Here is a 19,892-nt window from a genome sequence, read left to right on the forward strand (position 1 = left end):
GAGACAACGTAAATATCCTTTCTCATCAAACTTTCATCAACTAGTTTCAATTCTATTGATGTTTTCCCAACTCCATCTATTTTTCCATATTTATTATTTGGTATTTTACTGTAAGAAACAACTTTTCTTTCTTCCCATTTGTATCAGTAGGGATGCATGGATTTTTGCTTTATTCAATGGATTATAACCCATTACTATTATTTATTTTGATGCTCAGATTGTCCCAGATTTGGCCAGTGGGAACCTCTTTAAGCCGGCTTCTGTGTAATTGGATAAATCCCCATCGTTCTTTGACCATTTCCTTTATGGAAGACGATGTGCTGGGCTCATCTTGTACTTTCCCTACCCCAGGAGTGAAATCAGTCTTTTCTCCAAGGAGCTCTGTGTAGGGTGTATTTTTAAAACACTGGTCTTGGATAGTGCTTGCAAGGCATCTATATTTCTCACTTCTGGTTGGTAAATCAGTCTCTTGTGAATTTGGTTAGCATGAAGAGTTTCTCTAGCATTTCAGCCACCCTCAGTGAGACTGTGCAACCAAGGGGCAGACTCCGGACTGTGGTGCATTAGTATAATCAGCTATGGGGATGGCCAGCTTGAAGCAGCTTTGGATTTCCAGCGCAACGTACGGCTCTGGCATCTAGTCTCACCAGAGAGCCTTGGGTTCAGTGAGGAGTGCTTGTGAATGCTCTCACCAGGAGGCAGAAAACTAAGAGCTCATTCCAGGCTCCAGAAATTCTGAGGTGACTTACCTGGTAGGACTGCTTTTCCTGTTAACCTTGAGTTCTGAAGAATAAGGAAGGATCCTGCCACTTAACCATCTGAGAAATCCCAATCTCCAAGATCACAGACCGCCGAAACACTCCATTGATGAGGCAAGTCTGGCACATTTGACTTTATTTGGTGTTTTTTTTTGTGGAATGTTGAAATAGTCCAGTGAACTCCTAAGACCACTCTTAGAAATGAAGGGTCCTGATGCTTCTGAGATAGTAATGCCAAGTTTTCCAATTCTGTTCCAATTGCTATTCTACAGGGCTTTAAGTGGTGCTGTGTCTTTTTCAATTTGCACATATTTGAGAAACATGTCTCGAAATATTTCAACTTAAAGCACTGACGAAATGAGGAAACAGAAACTTGTAAAAATACATCTTTTAATAAACATCAAGTACAGTGCAGTTTTATCGAGGTTTTACATTGCAGTTTACAGCAAACATATTATCTATTATAGTGTATATTTATTTACAAGTAAAGTAAGCTCAGGGTTTATTTTTCTCCCATGGTTGGATAAACCAGATCTGGTGGATCATACTACATTTAAGCTTTTCCAAGCTTCTGTAAAAGGCCTTTAACATTAAGAGACTTGTAACAACAACAAAAAGATATCCCCCATCACAATGATAGACTGATGAATGCTCAAAAGTTATTAAAAAGAATTATAAATACTTGATTTCCTTTGATGGCTTTGAAGAATAGCTCCTGATAGCAAATCTGAAATATTAACGACAGTAAGGGAAACAACTGTTTCTTTTGCCAAGTGAATCTATAATAAATACTAATTAGAGGCTACAGATTATGAAAAGAATCCAAAAGATTCTTACAGGAAAAGTTTAAAATTTTATATACATGATCCCATGGACTAAAAACTGTCTAGAATATTAATGGCTGAGTCTGCTTTTAACACTGTTTATACAAAGAATGGTGGAATTCTTGACACTTTTGGACAATTTCAGTGAGAGAGGGGACAGAAATTAATTAACAAAGAGGGAAATTAATATTAATCTCAAAATTCTACCTGCCGCTGTCTTGGAATGATCAAGACTCAGCTATATCTGAGAAGAATTAAAAGAACTGAAGGAAATCAGAAGCTATAGCTAAGAAACCATAGTTTTGCATGCTTTCAACGGATGGCACTTAAAAATTATACAACTGTATTTACTTGCTATATACATAAACTAGTGTTTGTAATTAGAAACAAAAGTACCATTTACATCCACAGAAGTACCAGAAGCATACTCAGATTTGCAAAAGAGGCACAATAATCTGTTAACCATGCAACTAGCTGTCTGTGAATTTTGTAATGGGTAATAGAACAAAATCCCCATGAACACAGTACTAATGTGTAGCAAATTACATCAAATAAACAGCTCAAATTCATAAGGGTAAACACCCAATATCCCTGAATTTCTAAGCATTCATCTCGGTGTTAACATGGTTTCCTCTAAATGTTACCCCATTAGAAGAGAGATTTTAAATATTCCTCCCTCTTTAATACATCATCATACTTTCAGAGGTGAAAAGGGAACAATTTAATCTTTACCACTTTTGCCCATCCATTCTTATGAATCTGATATCATGTTATTACAGTGTCTAGGCTAATGTAGGTGCTCTAAAGGATCCAACAAACTGAATTTCTGGGTTCTAAATATTGCTGGTATTGTACAATAAGCCTGTCTGCCAGAAAGCCATGTCTCTGGATGAAATATATCCCTAGATCAATGATTGAGAAGTGAAGACCAGCTGTCACTGAAGTCAGACTGTTCCCTAATTGTCAGATAACAGTTTGATCTTCTCTATTTAATTAAAATTTCTTAGTAGATGGGACCAGACCTCATACTTTGCATGTATCCTCTATAGCACCTAGTAAAGTATTGGGCAAAGATATATCCTCAAGGAAATAATTAGTGAGGGGGGCAGGAACTGAATCAAGGGTGAATGTGGTCATGGTGAAGTCATGCCTCACTTCACCCATCACCCAAAAGGCAGTCACCAGAATGAATCTCTGATGTTGTCACTGAAGAACAGATGCTCGTCCCCTACCACTGTCTAAAGGAGAAGTAACCACTCGGGCCTCTTTATTTCTTTCTCTTAGTCACTAAGAGATTATATGTGGGCATGAGTACCACTTGGTGGATGATATCTGGAGGAAAGTTTTTCTGCCTCAGAAGAAGCACCAATCCATCACATGGCACACTTTGACTTTAATAATACAACTTATAGAACTATTAACTTTTAAAATTATGTTAAATGTTATCCATACTAATAGATATTTTAAATGTTAGGCTTATTCTCTCTGACATTACTTAAAATACATTTTATTTTTAAACACAGGCATGAGGTAGAAGATAAGAACTCACAAAAGAAAGTCATCTTCAAAATACCGAACTCTATTCAATATATTTCACCCCGAGAAAGAAGTAAGAAAAGTTACAGCCTAAGCTGGTAGACTGGCTACTGTTAAAATATTACCCTTACCTGAAAAAAAATTTTGAATTTGAAATTGCCCTTTTTTCCCAATTTAAAGTATTATAGCAAAAGGACAATACACAATCTGAAATACTCATAAGGATCGCTTATAAGAGCTTCTCTTAGCAATCATTTTTTACTATGTTGCTCTAAATCACCTCAATTGAGACACAGGTCCTTTCCACCGAAATAACTGGTCAGATATCAACCTGGAGGTTAAAAATCCTTCTAGCATAAGAAGATAAAAGGAATGATTCATATTTAAATATTGTACTTTTCATAAAAACTAGCAGCACTTCATCTTACTAAGACATACTAATTTGGCTTCACTGACTGATCAAAGGAAAAGGTATATAGGTCCAAAATAGCTCCTTGCACAAGGGAAATGTGAGGCTACAAGTTTTCTTTAGCAACTATTTCCCCACTAGGTGGTGTGTGAAACTACTGGAATGTCGATTTCTATAGCAGAGAGGCGGGAGCGTGCTGAATAGGGCTGTGAATATGTATGCATAGTGGGAGGATGGGAGTACAGCGGTTGCCAGAAAGGAGAAGGCAAAGATTTGCATGCACAGTACCAAATAAGCAGTAGAAGGGAAGTCGTAAACAAGCCCCCAGCACTAGCAATAGTGACATACACTGCATAGTCAAACATAAAGACTGGCTCGAACTTCCTGTTCAGATGGATGTTATAAAAGATGACCCAGATGGATGGGGAGAGGCTCACAGTACCTGCCAGGAAAAACAGCAGCCCGGCCACCAGATGGCAGCCGGCACTATTGACCAGACACTTGGCCAGTTTGATGTTGGGCACCGAGGACCTGAAGGCGGTGTTACACATTCCAATCAGGCAGAGCAGCAGGGCCCCCGTTGCAATCAGGATGCTGAGGGGCAGGGCAAACTGGAGGACCCGCAGGTCCAGCTGGTCAACTGATGAGTACCAAGTAGTGTCATACATCAGGCAGTCATTGCCCCCGTCGTACCGGGCACACTTCACCCACAGGCCTGTGTAAACAGTCAGGTTCTTCTCATTTCTGTTGAATGTGATCAGTCGTAATTTTCTCCAGTTGGGAAGCAGAGTCCCCGCAAAGAGGCCTGCTACCGAGGCGATTCCACACAGGAAGGAGAGGACCGTGGCTGCATGGACATCCCGACAGCCCATGGCAGGCAGGCTTGTGCAGTACTGCCAGTCAGACTAGGGGGTGACACACAAGAGGACAAATCATGAGGGGACAATAGGAGAGCATGGTGCTGACGGGAAACACAAACCAATGACATCAATGCAAACAGGGAAATTCTGTCCCTTGTCTCCTCTCCATGTACCATATGAATGTATATAAGCACACATGCATGTGACCTCAGAGCACAGCTGCACACACACACGATTGCTTACTACTGCCTGGGTCATACAGCAACTAAAGTCTTCACACATGAGTGTTTTTCTACACAGTGAATCAGAGGAACAACCAAAATAATTTCAGATTCTCTTAACATCACATCAGGAATTCTCTCTGTTGTCCAAAATCACTCATTCAACAACCACATATCAAGCACTTTGATGTGTCAGACACTCAAATATACAGGGTCAAACACTCATCAACCGTCAACTACAAACAACACAACTTCGGCTTCAAATGCTCACGCAAATGTAAAATGAGACCAGCATAAAAGACAAAGGCGTAGGGAAAGAAGCACTACAGGGCAGCAGAGTGGTTGAGTGCAGACTCTGAGCCAGACTGCTTGGGTTCCAATCCCCAATTACTCACTTACTAGCCAAGTGACCAAAGTCACCTTGGGTCAACAACAATACTTCAGTGTGCCTCATTTTCCTCATCTGTAAAATGGGAAAATTAACTGTGCCTACCTCACAGGGTTTTCTAAGTATTCAATGAGTTAATATAATGTCAAATGCTTAAAGTTACATCTGGCGCCTTCTAAGTGTGATACAAGCATTAACTACTTCTTAGCACTCAGTGATCAGCTCAGTGCTTGGCATTCTGGAGCAGTTCAAAGAACATCTGTTGAATAAATGTTAAATAAAAAAAAAAGCAAACATCTCATTCCTATATACCAGGCATACCAGAAAATCACAAAACGTAAATAGACTCCTCTCCAATGAGACTCAAACGAAAAAGAGAGAACAACGGTCCCTGAAATTATTCTACTCATCTACTTCCTGACTACTTCAAGATGACGGGCATGCATTTCAGGTTATTAAACTATTGGTTATTGGTTATTATACTAATATACTATGATTGGTTAGTCTACTATTACTGCTCATATAAGATGAACACAAAGATTTCTGAAGTAATGACAACCTATCTCTATTAATGCTATTATGAGAAAAAAGAAAAAAAGTAGCCAGGCCTTTCATCTCAAATTAAAAGGCTATGTTCTTTTTCTGTATATGACAAATTATAAGAACCAGTATATTATTCAGCTTTATTTCTTCAAGAGTTTGAAACTCACTCTCCAAACACCACTCAAATGTATTTTCTCTGCCTTCCATCATGCCTCCTATGAGACAACAGAACAGACTATTTTACTTTACTATATATTTAATGCAATCACATGAACTAGGAATAATTTTACTAGCAGAAAACATATACGTATGTGTACATACCTATACACACACACACATATATAAGCGTACAATATAAAAATCAGAGTTTAAGCACAAGTGACCATTTTTTAAAGTCCTCAAGTTAAGCATAACTAGTTCTAAGTTTCTCTGTTCTTAGTTTACTACTTGTTTATCATGTTGTCTTCTATCAATATTACCAAAAGTAGTAATTGTTTAAGAAAATGTTATGGATGAAAATACTTCAAACAAAGGAATTATGGTCCTAATTTATTTTTTTCCTGCAAATTTTAAATGCTTAATTTTAGCAACCAACCAATCACTTTAGTCCAACAATGGAAACTCTGGTGCAAGTTTGAGGATGTTTACCCTGGAAAATGCCACTACTGTTGTCAGTCTCTAGAATCCAGCTTCCTGTTAGTTTCTGCTCATTTGCCTGTCCCCCTAGTATACTGTAAGTAACTTGCACAGTGCCTGGCACAAGAGTCATTTTAGGAATATTTGAATAAATAAATACTGGGCACCGACCCAAGGCCACAGCAACTCACAAAGGTAGGCTATTAATGACATAGAACTGGACAAGGAAGTAGCCATTACTAAGCAATCATTCATTCAACAGGTATTTACTGAGTGTCTAGCACATGCAAAACACTCTGTTAGGCCCTAGAGGGACACTGAGGCCATTAAGATCTGGACCTTGCCCCAGTGTGTTAACAGTCAGACTGAGGGAAAGAATATGCTGTTTTATAAGAACTCAAAATGCTGATAATGAAAGAGATGTCTGATTATTACATATCAAGTGATTATTGTTAGGTATTAAGCAAAGTGACCCAATAAGATACCTGTTCATAAAAATGTATCATTCAGTGTTAAGAGAAAAACTGAGCAATGAAAGAGAATGAAGATTTAATCAATGTTGTGAAGATGTAAGAAAAAGGTTCCCCCAGTTTCTTTCAAAGCTTCAGAACTCCTTCAGATAACCCATGCAAAGTCCTAACCCAATCACAATTCCTTCCTGCTTTCAGAGGTAGAGGACAAATACTTGGAGTATCAATGTAATTGAGATTTCTTCAATCAAGCTGCCCTGTACCCCTGATTCCTACAACACAAATGGAATGAGAAAAAAGATCAGTATGAATTACTTTGTTATTGATAAATAAATTTCTGTATTCTTAGCCTACAGACTATCAAATGACACTAATAAACAGAGGTGGGTCAATAGTCAATATCTATTTCACTATCAAGTATGTTCAAATTTATCCTGCATCAAATCAATACAAGTGTTATATCAGTCCCCTGAATTTGTGTCTGCTGAAGTATTCTTAGCTCAGATCCCAGAGACTAACTAACAGTCCTATTTTAGAGAGCCAACAAGTATACCATGGCATTTTTCAGAAGGGAAATACTATTAACCTCTATTTAACTAAATTTCAGTCTCAGTGCTGGAATTAATGTCCTTGCTCTTTGTAACGTTCTTTGGCTGCTTTTTTTTTTTTTTTTTTTTTTTGCGGTACGCGGGCATCTCACTGTTGTGGCCTCTCCCGTTGCAGAGCACAGGCTCCGGACGCGCAGGCTCAGCAGCCATGGCTCACGGGCCTAGCCGCTCCGTGGCATGTGGGATCTTCCCGGACCTGGGCACGAACCCATGTCCTCTGCATCGGCAGGTGGACTCTCAACCACTGCGCCACCAGGGAAGCCCAGCTGCTTTACTTTTTATACCCTGTTCTTAACTCCACATATGTATGATTTGATGGTAAGTAGTATATCTCACTAGAGGGATGACGTAACAATTTTATAGGGATAGTTGGGAAAAGGAATATGTTTAGTGATTTAAAACTGAAAGATAATGCTGACTCTTAGAGCTATACCAATTAATTTTGAATCTGGTATAATTTTTTCAAATGCAAGTCAAATGCAAATCTGATCATTTCACTACATTTCTTACCATTCAATAGCTTCCTATTGAATAGCTTCCTCAGAATAAAGTTTTAAATCTTTCCCATAGTTTCCAAAGTTTTAAATCCCACCATTTGGTTCCTGCCAGATTCTCAATCTCCTTATTGTGTCATTCTCCCACCTTACATATTACAGTCTATGAGGCCATACTGCTTTTCCTTTAACTTCTCAAATTTTGTTTTTCAATTTGGCTAAGGGCTTTTTCTCATGCTGTTTTTCCTCCTAGAACTTTCTTAATCCCATCCTATTCTTTGCTTAGCTAACTTGTACTCATCTTTCTGGTTTCCAGGGAGTCTGACCCTAAACCCCCCCTCTCTTCCCCCACCCTTCACCTTCCCCCTGCCCCTAGTTACACGCTCTGGCTGCACCTTCGCACTTTTTCTTTGGTAGCAGTGATTATGCTTATATTCCCTGTTCAGTGTTTATCTTTCTCACCAGACTGTAAATTTCAGGAGGACAGAGAGCCTTCTGTTTTATTCACTGTGTCCAACACTGGCACACAGAAGGCACTCAATTATTTGTTGAATGAATGAACAAACAAATGGAAGGTCCATGTGAGTATGGTCAGGACACAGAAAGTTAATAATTTGCTCTAGGATCAGTTCCACTCATTTCATTCATTCATACTCTGTTTTGAAGCCTTCAAACTGCTTCTAGAATGTGCCCCTGCTTTCCATTCTTTATTGGCCAAAGCCTCTCATTTTTAAAAGTTAAGTTCATTTTCTTCCCCCAGAAACTTCCCAAGAAAGATGAGGCCATTCCCAGGTATTTATATACAGCCTATGCTTGTAGAAACACATATCTAAGTTTGGCGACACTGGTTAACTTCCACAGTGGTTAGAGATTCGATCAATTATGGCTCTGTTGATTCTCGTGTTTTCAAATTAACAGGTATGTTACATACGGGATTCGCCCCTTGCCATTAAGACTGGTTCATATATCAAATTAATGCTTGCTTATCAAAGTTAAACAATTTATTATATTTTTATTTATATTTCCTCTTTAAAATATTTCTCCCAGTGAGGAAAAAAACATCTTTTTGCCATATGAAAACCCCTTATTAGCGACTGCAGCAAATGTGCAAGGCTAAGAACACAGTTTAACAATCTGAGGAGCACCCATGAACACTAGCTGGCTGACAGTCTTGAGCTGGGTTGTATATACAGATGTGTCGGCTTGCTGTTTCCATCTGGGAGGCAGCTTGGTATTGTAACCCAGGCAACTCAAGACTCATATGCCAGTCATAAACTACCATTTTCAAACTGGGAAAGTCACCTATGTCCTCTGCATCTCAAATTTCTCAAATGTCCCCCAAGGTAGCTGTGAGATCATAAATAGTAAAGCCCTTTGTAAAGCAGAATAGGGTCAGGAATTTAAGTCTGTAATGATTATTGTAGGTTTATCTGAGAGCATTCTCTTTGAGAGTAGTTACTGACCAAATCAGACAAGAACTCTGTTCAAAACACCCACTGCACATTTGTCATCTAACTGTTCCACAATGACTTGCAGAGAAGTAGATGGATAAATTTTTGTACACAATTAAAGGTTATCAAAGATATTTCAAATAAAAATATTTTCAAAAGAATATCTTTCCTGTGGTTTGGAATAGAGTTCAAAGACGTTTGGAGCAGGAATAGTGGCTAAGAGCTTAAAGAATTACCAGATCCACTGTTGTATTTTCTCAGGAACAATTCTAAGGAATAGCTACATAAGAACACATCTGTAATAGCAGCTACATTAATCCTTGGTAGTAACACCAGCAGTCCCTTCTACCGTAATTTGGGTTTTCTTAGAAACTGTAGATCATCAACATAACACTTGCAATGGCGGTCTGTCCTATAACTTTATTTTGTTAAACAAGAGAAAAAAGTGTCATCTGATATATGGTAGCAAAAGGAAGAGATATAATCAAGGAATGTACTTACTCTTTGAGGTACTTGATAGTTCTAAAACAACTTTAATCAACTTAGAAGAAATATATGCACATCTGAACACACAGCACAGATGATCTGGACCTAAAGAAATAGGAAAAGTACTTCAGATTAATATGGTACTAGTTTAAAAACTCAATTTGAATTCACAGGGCATTAGGAGAAATAATTAGCAATCATCTGCAATCAATGAAATCTTAAACCAAAAAAGGTGGTCAGGGCTTCCCTGGTGGCGCAGTGGTTGAGAGTCCGCCTGCCGACGCAGGGGACACGGGTTCGTGCCCCGGCCCGAGAAGATCCCACGTGCCGCGGAGCGGCTGGGCCCGTGAGCCATGGCCGCTGAGCCTGCGCGTCTGGAGCCTGTGCTCCGCAACATGAGAGGCCACAACAGTCAAAGGCCCACGTACCGCAAAAAAAAAAAAAAGGTGGTCAATGGGTTAAAAAAAAAAAAAAAGGCAGTTTATTCTTAAATTCACACAATATCTATATGTGAGATACAGAAGAAAAAATTAACCCTCATTTTGTGATTCGAGAAGATAGGAAAAATAAGGATAAAAGTCACTGTACTGTCCTGGAAATAGATGATCAATATTTAATGAATTTTTTAGATCCTTTCATGACTATAGTGAAAGAATGGAGGGCCGATAAAACACTTATGATTAGTTGTCTTGGCATAAAAGACATTCATGATGTTTCTTTTATACCTTTTAAAAGGATACTTTTAAAAGGATACTGACAACATAACTAGTCCAAGCTGATTTGTACTATGCCTCCTAAAATTTGCATCTAGAATGTTTTTTGAGTTTATTGCTCCACCAATAGCTCAACCTGCCATTTAAACGTTTCCATGTATCTTTCTTAAGCATCAACAACTTCCTCTTCAAATACTATTTACCTCAAATAGGAGGATGAGAAGGAAAACTTGTAAACACCTGAAAACTTCCTGGGTTAAGGCTGTATCACTAGCCCTACTACGATCATTAAGTAGAATGATGTTCCCAACAGTCTGCACAGAAGTGATTTCAATCAGGTGGTGTTTTGCTTTTGTTTTTGTTTTTCTCTTTTCCAGATGTATGTCTGGGTTGGTTTCAAGCACAACTGCTCACTCCAAAGTTAAGTGAAATCATTTTTACAATAGAAAATACACAACAGGATCTCTGAGCAATCTTTTTTTAAAATTAATTAATTTATTTATTCATTTATTTTTGGCTGTGGTGGGTCTTCGTTTCTGTGCGAGGGCTTTCTCTAGTTGCGGCGAGCGGGGGCCCCTCTTCATCGCGGTGCGCGGGCCTCTCACTGTCGTGGCCTCTCTTGTTGCGGAGCACAGGCTCCAGACGCGCAGGCTCAGTAGTTGTGGCACACGGGCCTAGTTGCTCCGCGGCATGTGGGATCCTCCCAGACCAGGGCTCGAACCCGTGTCCCCTGCATTGGCAGACAGATCCTCAACCACTGCGCCACCAGGGAAGCCCTCTGAGCAGTCTTTTTTTTTTTTTTTTTTTTTTTTTGCGGTACGCGGGCCTCTCACTGTTGTGGCCTCTCCCGTTGTGGAGCACAGGCTCCGGACGCGCAGGCTCAGCGGCCATGGCTCGCGGGCCCAGCCGCTCCGCGGCACGTGGGATCTTCCCGGACCGGGGCACGAACCCGTGTCCCCTACATCGGCAGGCGGACTCTCAACCACTGCGCCACCAGGGAAGCCCTCTGAGCAATCATTTTTAAGTGGGGTCACCAAGTCTGGCTTTCTAATGTCGTGACTAGCGTCTTGCAAAGCCTGTAACACAGAACTTGGGCTTCAGAGGAAAACAAATCAAGCTTCCAGAGAAGCCTCCCCTCCCCCCCCCACCCTCCTCTCACTCCCTTTGAGCTGTGTCCTCAGGAGCACCAGAGGGAGCAGAAAAAAGGAGGAAAAAAAAAAAAAAAGAGCTTTCCAGGTTAGAACCAATGGAAAGAGACCACAACAGTGACTATGAACGCTCTCAGAAAAACCCATCTCTGAAACACTAGTGGGTTGAACAGTGAGCAGGTCATCATTACACAACCAGCATGAGCTGCTGATTCAAAAATAGCAACCTGCAGCTCCACACCGAACACCCGGCCAGGCAAGCCCCAAGCCCCTGGCTGCCCCGACCAGACACCTAGACATTTTCATACTCCTGAGTCCAAAATAATTTTTTAGAGCTCTACCAAATACCTCCTCATTCAGTGGTCACGTCCGCAAATGTGGTCAGCATTTTTCAAAGCTAAATGACTCCCGTCGTTTAAGCAACCTTACACAAAATCCTCAACTACTTATGCAAAAGACCCAGAAATTGTAACATTCTTGACCAGACCTACCTGTTTCTCACATCCAGAGCATTTTACTCGCCCACACTGAGGAACCTCTTAGAGCGTCTCCCTCTCCGCGTCCCAGGAAGTGCGTTCCCAGTGAGCCACACCGGAGGCTTCTGGGACTCGTAGTCAGGTTCCCTAAATCAGAACGTCCTGGATGACTGGAAGACTACAATTCCCAAAATCCACTGGGCCGGCAGTCCCAGGCAATATCCTGGGACCACCTCCCGCCCTCTGCTCCGCTTCCCACCTCCACCATTCCTCTAGCACCTTCAGTTCCGTCCAGATTTGAGTTATAGGTCTAAAAAACAGTTAAAGGAAACAAAACTAAAAATAGTTTTGAGTTGGGTACCCAAGTAAATATTTCCCACTAAATGATTTATTTACCACTTTCAGTGGGAAAGGGGGAGGGAGGGTCAGAGTGTTTTTTGTTTTTATATCATTTTTTTTCCACCTGCTGTTTCTCAAGTAACTTTAATTCAAAACAATCAATATGCCATTGAGGCATATTTGGAGGTGGCCTGCCCTGGGCAGATGCTGAAGTGTCATGATCATACATACACATAAATGGAGATAAAGTAAATGTGGCAAATATTGATAATCGTTAAATCTAGAGAGAGTAAGTATACGAGTGTTCATTATACTATTCAAATTCTCTGTACCTTTGAACATTTTCAAAATAAAAAGTTTGAGAAAAAGTATCATAGTTTTAAATGAAAGTAAAGGATGGCATCCATCCCTATCTGTCGGAAGCCATCCTGGAGCCATTGCACCATGACAAAGTCATGAGTAACGGAAGGCGAAACTGCAAGGCAGCGCCGTGCCAGGAAGGTGGACTACAGCTCCGTTGTTATGTTTTATGATAATAAACTTACATACAGGGGCAATTTTGGGGGGATGTTGCTCCACGTGAAAGAAAAATTCCTCTAGGACTCCCCCTCCTGAAACTACCACAGAATGGGAAGTACCCACTAAACCCCCGGGGAAATAGGTAAAGAATTAAGAGCCTGGAACTAAGGGGATGTTTTTATGAAAAACACCCTCTAGTATGGAGTTATGGCCATGGGCCAGAGTTCCTGATGACGACATAGGAGATTTATGGTTCTATTATAAAGGAAGATTAATTATAGAAAAACAAATGACTAGAGCAGAATTCGTTGCCAGGATAGGGAGAAAACACTGTCTCAGTTAAAGGAAACAACGAGAAAGAGCATGCAGGTACATTGTAAATATTTTCATGGAACCATTGTAAAAGGTTGCCCATGCAAGAAGAAAAATAGGAACAAGTAGCTCCAACTTTTACAATTAAAATAATCATATAACTGCTTGACTTGGTTACTAAGAAACAACCTGTGATTAATGGGAACTTGGGGAAATATTTTAATAGGATATCTAGAAACTAGGGGATATTTGTTTTAAAAAATCTTTATAGAACATTTTGAGGTTTGATTGTGTTAAAATTGTTTGGCCACGTACCTGGTAATGTAATCAGCTACAATATATAAACCTGTGATTGTAAACAATAAAGAAGAATGAAGAAGATGAATGAAGAATAAAGACATGAGAAAGAGAAACATGCAATGCTGATACTTTAACAAGTGTAATAGAATTATTTCCTTCGCCGACGCTATCCATCCCTCGGGTATCCCTGGACTCGCTGGAGCTGGACTCCGGCACCTATCCCACTCTGCCGCTGTATGACCTTGGGCAAGTTAAATAACCTCTTTGTAGCTCAGGATCTCATCTGTAATAATAATGTATTTATATCAGAAACTATGGTGAGGATTAAATGAGTTACTATACATAGACAGTAAACGTGTCTATCACACAATAAGGACTTTACATATTTGCTATTTCCATTTGACATTTTTGTGTTGCTCTAGTAACGGGACTATGTGTTAGTAATGAAAAAGGCTACTATCTGTGCACTGCTACCACTTTCTCATCTTCCATACTGCTTCAGAGGATGTAAGGTGATTTAAGGCCAGAAGCAATCCGATCCCAAAGCCAGACCTAGAGATGTAACAATGTGAGGGACAGCATTGGGTGTTAAAAGGATTTCTGGGTACAATAAGGCTCTGGGCTCCAGGCCAGCTCTGGCAATAGCAGATGGATGATGACGATATGACACAGGATTCTTTGCTGTGAACTTCAGTTCTCTAATCTATAAAACTGAATTGAATCAAATAACTGTGTACAAAACCATTTTATAATTTATTTCCCCATCATTGATGACTACCTTTTTAGCAGACTTTAGCTGAGATGTATATGTAGTTGATAATATGTTTTTTAAAGCTATAAAAGGAAGGGAAGACAATCCTATTTTTAGACTTATTGATCAAGTTCAGCTCTATGGTTAGCCTGCCTTTGGTACGGAAAAGATTAAATGAAATACTTACATGCCCTAGTGGGACTAGAATGTTGGAATACCATTCTCAGAAGTACTTTACGTAAGACTTTGAGCAATTAACAATCCTGGCTTCCAAGTTCACTGCAATATACCGTTCATCTCCAAAATTCTACGAAGATTCTCATTTAGTTATCTATTAGTTTCCTATTGCTGCTTCAACAAATTACCACAAACTCAGTGGCTTAAAACACCACAAATTTATTATCTTACAGTTCTGGAGGTCAGAAGTCTGACAGGGTCTCCCTGGGCTAGAATCAAGGTATCAGCTGTGTTTTTTTCTGGAAGCAAGAGCTGTGTTTTTTTCTGGAAGCTCCAGGGAAATCTCCTTTTCCTTCTACTTCTCCAGTTCCTGAGGACACCTTCATTCCTTAGCTTGTGGCCCCCTTCCATCTTCAAACCCAGCAATGACCGGCTGAGTCTTTCAACATCTAGATCACTTCATCTTACATTCTTCTGCCTCCCTCTTCTAGCTTTTAAGAACCCTTGTGATTAAAATTGACCCATCTGTACTACCCAGGATAATTTTTCTATTTTATGGTCATCTGACTTGCAACCTTAATTCTGTAACAGAGCATATTCAGATTCCAGAGAGGAGAAGGAGGATATCTTTAGGGGACTATTATTCTGCCTACTACGGTCACTAATAACCTCTTTCTGCTTGAATCCAAAGGCTTCTTTTTGGTCCTAATTCTCTTCCACCAGCTTCAGGTCCACATTACACAATTCAGACCACCTTTTTCCCTAAACTTTTCTTCCTTGGATATGGAAACATCAATATTTCTACCTTTCTTCTAGTTTATCTGATTAATTCACTGTCCACCAGCTGCTTTCACTTCTTCACATAAAGATATTTTAACAGTTTCCTTACATATATTATCAATTAAAAAAATAATAGATAACACTGTATACCAAGCACTTTTTCATGGACTCTCTAATTTAATCACCATCACCTCATATTAATGACAAAGAAATTGAGATGCAGAAAGGTTAAATAATTTGCCCAAAGTCAAGAAGTGGTTAAGTGGTAGATCTTCCTAAAAGGTGGCTGTCACTATTCAGAATTCTCCAGACTCAGGACAGTTTCCTATTTTTGGATTTCTGCCTCTAAGATCTTACTTAAATCTAACTGCTCATTGAAGCTATTCCTGAACTTGAAATGACCTCATACTATCCTCTTTGCTCACTCAAATCTTACCTACCTCCCCGCTGCTCTGAATATTTGTATCTCCTCTAAACTACATAGTAAACTACACAGTTCAACCTCAAATTGTAAATTAACTTGCACACACTCTTCCTTTTCCATGTGTTAGTCATATCTCACCATAGTATTTCTCCAACTCCATGACTGAAATTCAGCAAATTTAGATTAATGAAAAAACCCATAAACTTGTTTTTAGAGGAGACTGTCAAATAAAAATAATAGATAACATTATAATCGGGAAGTTGGCAAGTATAGTTGGGAAGTAAATTTTTACTATTAGTTGGGAAGTGTGGAAAGAAAGAAGGGAAGCATTGTGGGTTGAATATGTCCCTCAAAACTTCATCTACTGGGATTCCCTGGTGGCGCAGTGGTTGAGAGTCCGTCTGCCGATGCAGGGGACACAGGTTCGTGCACCAGTCTGGGAAGATCCCACATGCCGCGGAGTGGCTGGGCTCGTGAGCCATGGCCGCTGGGCCTGCGCGTCCGGAGCCTGTGCTCCGCAGCGGGAGAGGCCACAACAGTGAGAGGCCCGCATACCGCAAAACAGACAAACAAACAAACAAACAAACAAACTGTTAGGCGAGCGAGCAAGGGCACCTGTTTATTGTTTTCAGTTCCTCGTGCTGCAGCACACAGAACAAGCTCCCCCTTGCTTGAAAATAAAAACTGTTAGGAATGTGTCGTCTACTGTAACATAGGTAGGACGACAGCACTTGTTCCTGATCTTTAATAAAGTTACTAGTGAAGAGGGGAAGGAGCTGGGAGGGGATGGGACTGTACAACAGAACTGGCTTAAAGTACAATAATTGAAGGCTTTTTCCTGGAATTGCTTGCAGGTGTTTTAAATCTTTTGTCTTTTACCATGCCTATTACCCCTCCTCCCACCACGACTATTTTTTGTATGGATTTTTTTTTAAACATCTTTATTGGAGTATAATTGCTTTACAATGGTGTGTTAGTTTCTGCTTTATGGGAAGCCCATATACTCCATTTTTAAAGAGAAACCTGTATGTTAAACATTTGATGAATGTGTTACAAATTTGGGATTATGACATTAATGGCTCTTTTAAGTTTGTGAGTTTTCTGGTTCATATTTTTATAGGAAAGGCCATGTGTGCTCAGTATTGTTCTTACTATTTCTCTTGACCCTGGGAGTAGTACCAGTTCACAGAAAGATTTGTTTTTGAAGCTGATGCTCAATTATTATGCAGTACTCTTATTTCCCCCCATTAGGATTTGGTTGACCAGGGGCTTTTATTTACTCTATCATTTAACCATGCTTCAAATCCATCCAAAGCCATAAGCTTTTACTCAATGTCTGCTCTGGATTTAAGCTATTGTCAATCTCCCTCAATTTGTAGCAAACCATAAACAAATAAAACTGAAGGTATGTTTTAGCTTTATAATCATATCCTTTTTCTTAATATAAGAATATTACACCATGGCCTTTCTAAAGCCTTTTATATAGAAATAATACCAATAACAATGTTTAACAACAAATAAGAAAATGAAGGCACTGGTCAGAAGATACTGACAATTTCAGAAAAATATATTGAAATATGTGCCATGAACAAAGGAAGCTCTTGTCCTTTGCTTTCAACTTTCAATGCACTCAGAGTTTACAAAATAAATAGGAAAAAAATTGCCTTGCTATATTTGCTCCAGAATTAGTTGTAATATAAATTGCATATCCTGTTCTTCAAATTCCAAGTATTTCAAAGGAAAGGACATGATTCAGATAACACCTATGCTTCACATAGCTTAGTATCTGGGTACCCCAAAAGATTTCATTTCTATTATGAACACATTAATAATATACACAAAGGAGATTACTTCCTTTGAAGTCTTCCAAATACCCAACAACTATTAATTAAGCAACTGTCTTACAATGAGAAACAGAAAAAAATTGTTTTAAATTAGGACACCCTAAAATTAGTGGTTAGTTATAGTCAGAAAAGGTAGTTGAAATTGCCGCTGGCTTCTCATCCAACTGAGGCAATGAGCCCACATTTTACTCCTAAGTTATCCACAAGGAAATACTCCAACTTTCCAACATACATACTTTTCTTTCTCCTTTCCTCATTTCTATTACCTATTTGATTTTGCTTTTCCTTCAGCTGGCTTGTGACACTCAATCAAAGCTAAAAAGAGTCCTCTGATACTTTCCCTGTACTTGCTACCTCCGATCACAAAACAGAAAATAAATAGAACGCTTCCCTGAAATATCTCTTTAAGAAAAAAAAACAGATATTTTTCATTACTAAACTCTGCAGTAAAGATTGTAACATGTTGTCTGCCAATATTTGTCAACTATGTTTACCTCTTAATTCCCAAGGTATATAAACTTTTGTAAGGCAAATACTTTTTTGTAATTATAAAATATTTTAGATCACGAAAAGGTTAAAAAAAAAACCCCAAAACACTCACGTACCTACCATCCAACTTAACAATTTGGACTTCAAAAAAAATGTTGCCATATTTTTGAAATTGTCTTTTGTATAAAGTTTACCAATTTATATTATTCCTCATTTTCATTTTGTTTTTTAAGCTATAACTTGTAAGTATATTTCTATGCTGTTGCTTTGAAACATTATTTTTAATGTACCTTAACGGTATTACAAATTTCTTGATGGAACTTAACTTTGTTAACTGAATATTTTATCTGAACTTTGCAAAAACCCTGTGAAACTACTTGGAAAATACTCCACGTCTTTGTGTACATTTTTAGCAAGAAAAACAAATCTGTAGCTTTCATTAACTTTCTCTGACCTCTATCCTCACAAAGCAAATGAACACTGAGCTAAAAGAAAACATAACTTTACAGGAAGACTAACTGGATAAATCCTGAAATAAAATACCCTTGACCTAATTTTGCCCATTATGAAAGCAGATTTTTCCCCTTGATTATATAATATATGTTTACCACTTAAAAGAAAACATTTATTTTACAAAAAGGTCATTTCACTATGATAAATAATATGGATATATATTACAAAAAGAACAATAGGTTTCTGAAATTTTTTTTTCATAGGTGAAATATTCAGAGCACAGATCCAACCTCACAGTATGGTATACTTAATACTTGACAGTGTCTGGTAGCATAAATTTGTAATTTATGATGGTAAATGACTCTGAAATAGCAAGCTCTGCAAGAATGACTGGGACTTGGTAAAAATGTGTTAAACACAGTGTATTGATACCCTGGCCATTCAGTACTATAACAATTAAGGATCAAATTAAGGATTCAGTACTATAACAAAACTATTTAACGAAGAAGTATTAAGGGGCTTCCCTGGTGGCGCAGTGGTTAAGAGTGCACCTGCCGATGCAGGGGACATGGGTTTGTGCCCCAGTCCGGGAAGATCCCACATGCCGCGGAGCAGCTGGGCCCGTGAGCCATGGCTGCTGAGCCTGCACGTCCGGAGCCTGTGCTCCGCAACGGGAGAGGCCACAACAGTGAGAGGCTCGCGTACCGCAAAAAAAAAAAAATAAAAAAAAAATAAGTATTAAGGACAAAATAAATGGCAGTTAAAATATTTATTTCAAAATAAATCTTGATTTAAAATTTATTTTTTATAAAATAAAAAAGGAATTCAGATTTTCTTCTTTCATTTAGAATAAAAATCAACCATCAGAAAAAGGTACATAGAGTACACTTTTGGTAAGAAAATACAAATAATGGAACATTTTAGTGAGTTACATAAAATGTTTCAGTTAGTCGTGGAGGAGTCACCTGGGTAATACAGACACAACAAATAAGCTACAATTCCTCTTATCCCTCAACACACATCTACTATCCTTTGCCACAGCAAAAAATAAGATTATGATGTCAGAACTTCAGAAATTCGCCTGATCAAACTGTCATCACACTGCTACTTGTTCATACTTAGGAAATAACAGAAGTGAAAAAGAGAAAAATGACACTCAAGTTATAAATGTAAAACATACCCAATACGAAACATGGTCACTATGATCAGTAAAGATGTTCAAATTCCAAACGCTTTCCTCACTCTTACTCCTTTGCTGTAAAGTGCTCTATTCCCCTGCAGCTTCTGATGTTGAACGTGAGATCCATGAGGGCAGCAGGTCCTGTCTATTCCCCTTAATACTGTACTTGCAGCGCCCCGCACAGTGCCTGGCACAGGGGAGACACTCAATAAATAGCTGTGCAATGAAAAGAAACACAAGAAAAGCCAGTGATCTGGGGACTGGGATGGGAGGTGGGAGTGGGGAATAGAAAACAGAACAAAT

The 19,892-nt window shown here is 39.0% G+C and overlaps 1 protein-coding gene across 1 annotated transcript; it reads right to left on the reverse strand.

Annotated features, from left to right (window-relative positions):
• Positions 1–1,140: 1,140 nt before the first annotated feature.
• CLDN12 (claudin 12) lies at positions 1,141–19,793 on the reverse strand. Its single transcript, XM_082631601.1, has 4 exons — positions 19,590–19,793; positions 12,037–12,168; positions 9,700–9,789; positions 1,141–4,432 (listed from the first exon to the last, which is right to left on the reverse strand). The coding sequence occupies exon 4, from the start codon at positions 4,397–4,399 to the stop codon at positions 3,665–3,667; it is 735 nt and encodes a 244-aa protein (XP_082487727.1). The 5' UTR covers positions 4,400–4,432; positions 9,700–9,789; positions 12,037–12,168; positions 19,590–19,793; the 3' UTR covers positions 1,141–3,664.
• Between the last annotated feature and the right edge of the window lie 99 nt (positions 19,794–19,892).

The sequence above is a fragment of the Mesoplodon mirus genome (assembly GCF_964341445.2).
Source record: "Mesoplodon mirus genome assembly, chromosome: 9".
NCBI lineage: Eukaryota > Metazoa > Chordata > Mammalia > Artiodactyla > Ziphiidae > Mesoplodon > Mesoplodon mirus.

What these genes read in the sequence shown, in the direction of transcription:
- CLDN12 (XM_082631601.1), bottom strand. Translation starts at nt 4,399, where the DNA reads ATGGGCTGTCGGGATGTCCATGCAGCCACGGTCCTCTCCTTCCTGTGT.